At 47.9% G+C, this 1,685-nt stretch overlaps 1 protein-coding gene across 1 annotated transcript in view; it reads left to right on the top strand.

Moving 5' to 3' along the window:
• Positions 1–1,685, top strand: part of TNFRSF9 (tumor necrosis factor receptor superfamily, member 9) — a 14,037-nt gene that overhangs the window by 1,922 nt on the left and 10,430 nt on the right. The window contains exon 3 of the mRNA XM_005874371.1: positions 944–1,051. Within this exon, the coding sequence (XP_005874433.1) occupies positions 944–1,051 (108 nt within the window). The remainder of the gene's footprint in view (positions 1–943; positions 1,052–1,685) is intronic.

Genomic DNA, 1,685 nt, shown 5'->3' with positions numbered 1-1,685 from the left:
TGTGTCTGTGTGTGTCTATGTGTGTCTGCAAGTGTCTGTTTGTGTCTGTGAGTGTCTGTGTGTGTCTGTGTATGTCTGTGAGTCTCTGTGTGTCTATGTGTCTGTGTGTGTGTGTATGTCTCTGTGTGTGTCTCTGTGTGTCTGTGTCTGTGTGTCTGTGTGTGTGTCTGTGTGTGTCTGTCTGTGTGGGGGGGCAGAGTAGGGGGAAGGCAGGCACAGGTATCAATTAAGGATGTTGATCTCCCCCTGAACCCTATCATACTGATCTCTTGGGTCAATCCAGAGAAATCATTCTGTTTTATTCAATAGACAAAGGAAACTATTTTCTTTCTGTTGACTTATTTGCTGCAATACCTACGCTTTGTTATTCTTATTTCTGTGATTATGTTGAGGGCAATCTTGCAAATTTGTACTTAAACATGTTTTTTAATCCTCACTCGGGGATATGTTTTTATTGATTTTAGGGAGAACAGAAGTGGGGGAGGAAACATCTGTGGGACCTGCAGCCTTTCAGGGTCTGGGCTGATACTCCAGCCAACTGAGCCACTGGGCCAGGGCCCACATGTAGACTTTTTAAAAATATATATTTTTATTGATTTCAGAGAGGAAGGGAGAGGGAGACAGACAGAAACATCAATGATGAGAGAGAATCATTGATTGGCTGCCTCCTGCACGCCCCCTACTGGGGATCGAGCCCACTACCCTGTCATGTGCCCTTGACTGGAATTCATTCCACAGGCCGATGCTCTATCCACTAAGCCATACCAGCTAGGGCCCCCCACATGTATACTTTTCAGAAGCTAATCAGCAAAATAAAGCCTATCAACTGTGGCACCTGGGAAACAAATTAGTGTTTCAGATTCTAGTTTTCTTGTGAACATCACAACGCGTCCGGCGACGGTAACCATTGTCAAACACGTACAGCTGTGCTCTGCCCACTCAGGTACTTTCTGTGGGAAAACCAAGACTCCGACCTGCATCCCCTGTCCCTCCGATAGCTTCTCCCGCAGCCCTGGACAGGAGGCCTGCAACCTGTGCCGGCGCTGCGAAGGTAGGACCCCGGGGAGTCTTCACTCGGAGACGGGCGGGGGGCAGGGGCCCCGAGATGTATTCCCTAGGGGACTGGCCTCCCAAAGGTCAGGGGTCCGAGGGGCGGGGTCCCCTGCGCATAGGCAGGCCCAGGAAAATAATTCACTGTCACAGCAATGACATGTGGACTGAGCTTTTTAAATGTCAGAGGAAACACTCATTTGACCAGAGAGAAAATTTTCATCAGCAAAATGTAAAAATGTCTTCTATTGGGATTCAAAAGTGCACTTTATCTTTTAAGATCATTGGGAACATTTTAAAAAGATTAGATATAGATATAGATATAGATATATAGATATATAGATAGATTTCAGAGAGGAAAGGAGAAAGAGAGAGAGAGAGAAGCATCAACGATGAGAGAAAATCGTTGATCGGCTGCCTCCTGCACGCTTCCCATCGGGGACTGAGCCCCAAACTCGGGCATGTGCTCTTGACCGGAATCGAACCCGGGACCCTTCAGTCTGCAGGCTGACGCTCTACCCACTGAGCCACACCGGCCAGGGCATTTGGGAACATTTGAAGCAGAGTGAGCCTGGGTCTTATTGCAGAACGTAAATGTGCTTCCTGGTCTTGGGCATCCAGTGTGATGTGACACG

Source organism: Myotis brandtii, unplaced genomic scaffold, assembly GCF_000412655.1.
Source record: "Myotis brandtii unplaced genomic scaffold, ASM41265v1 scaffold434, whole genome shotgun sequence".
NCBI lineage: Eukaryota > Metazoa > Chordata > Mammalia > Chiroptera > Vespertilionidae > Myotis > Myotis brandtii.
The sequence above is the reverse complement of the archived record's forward strand: the minus strand, read 5'-3'. Positions and strand labels throughout refer to the sequence as shown.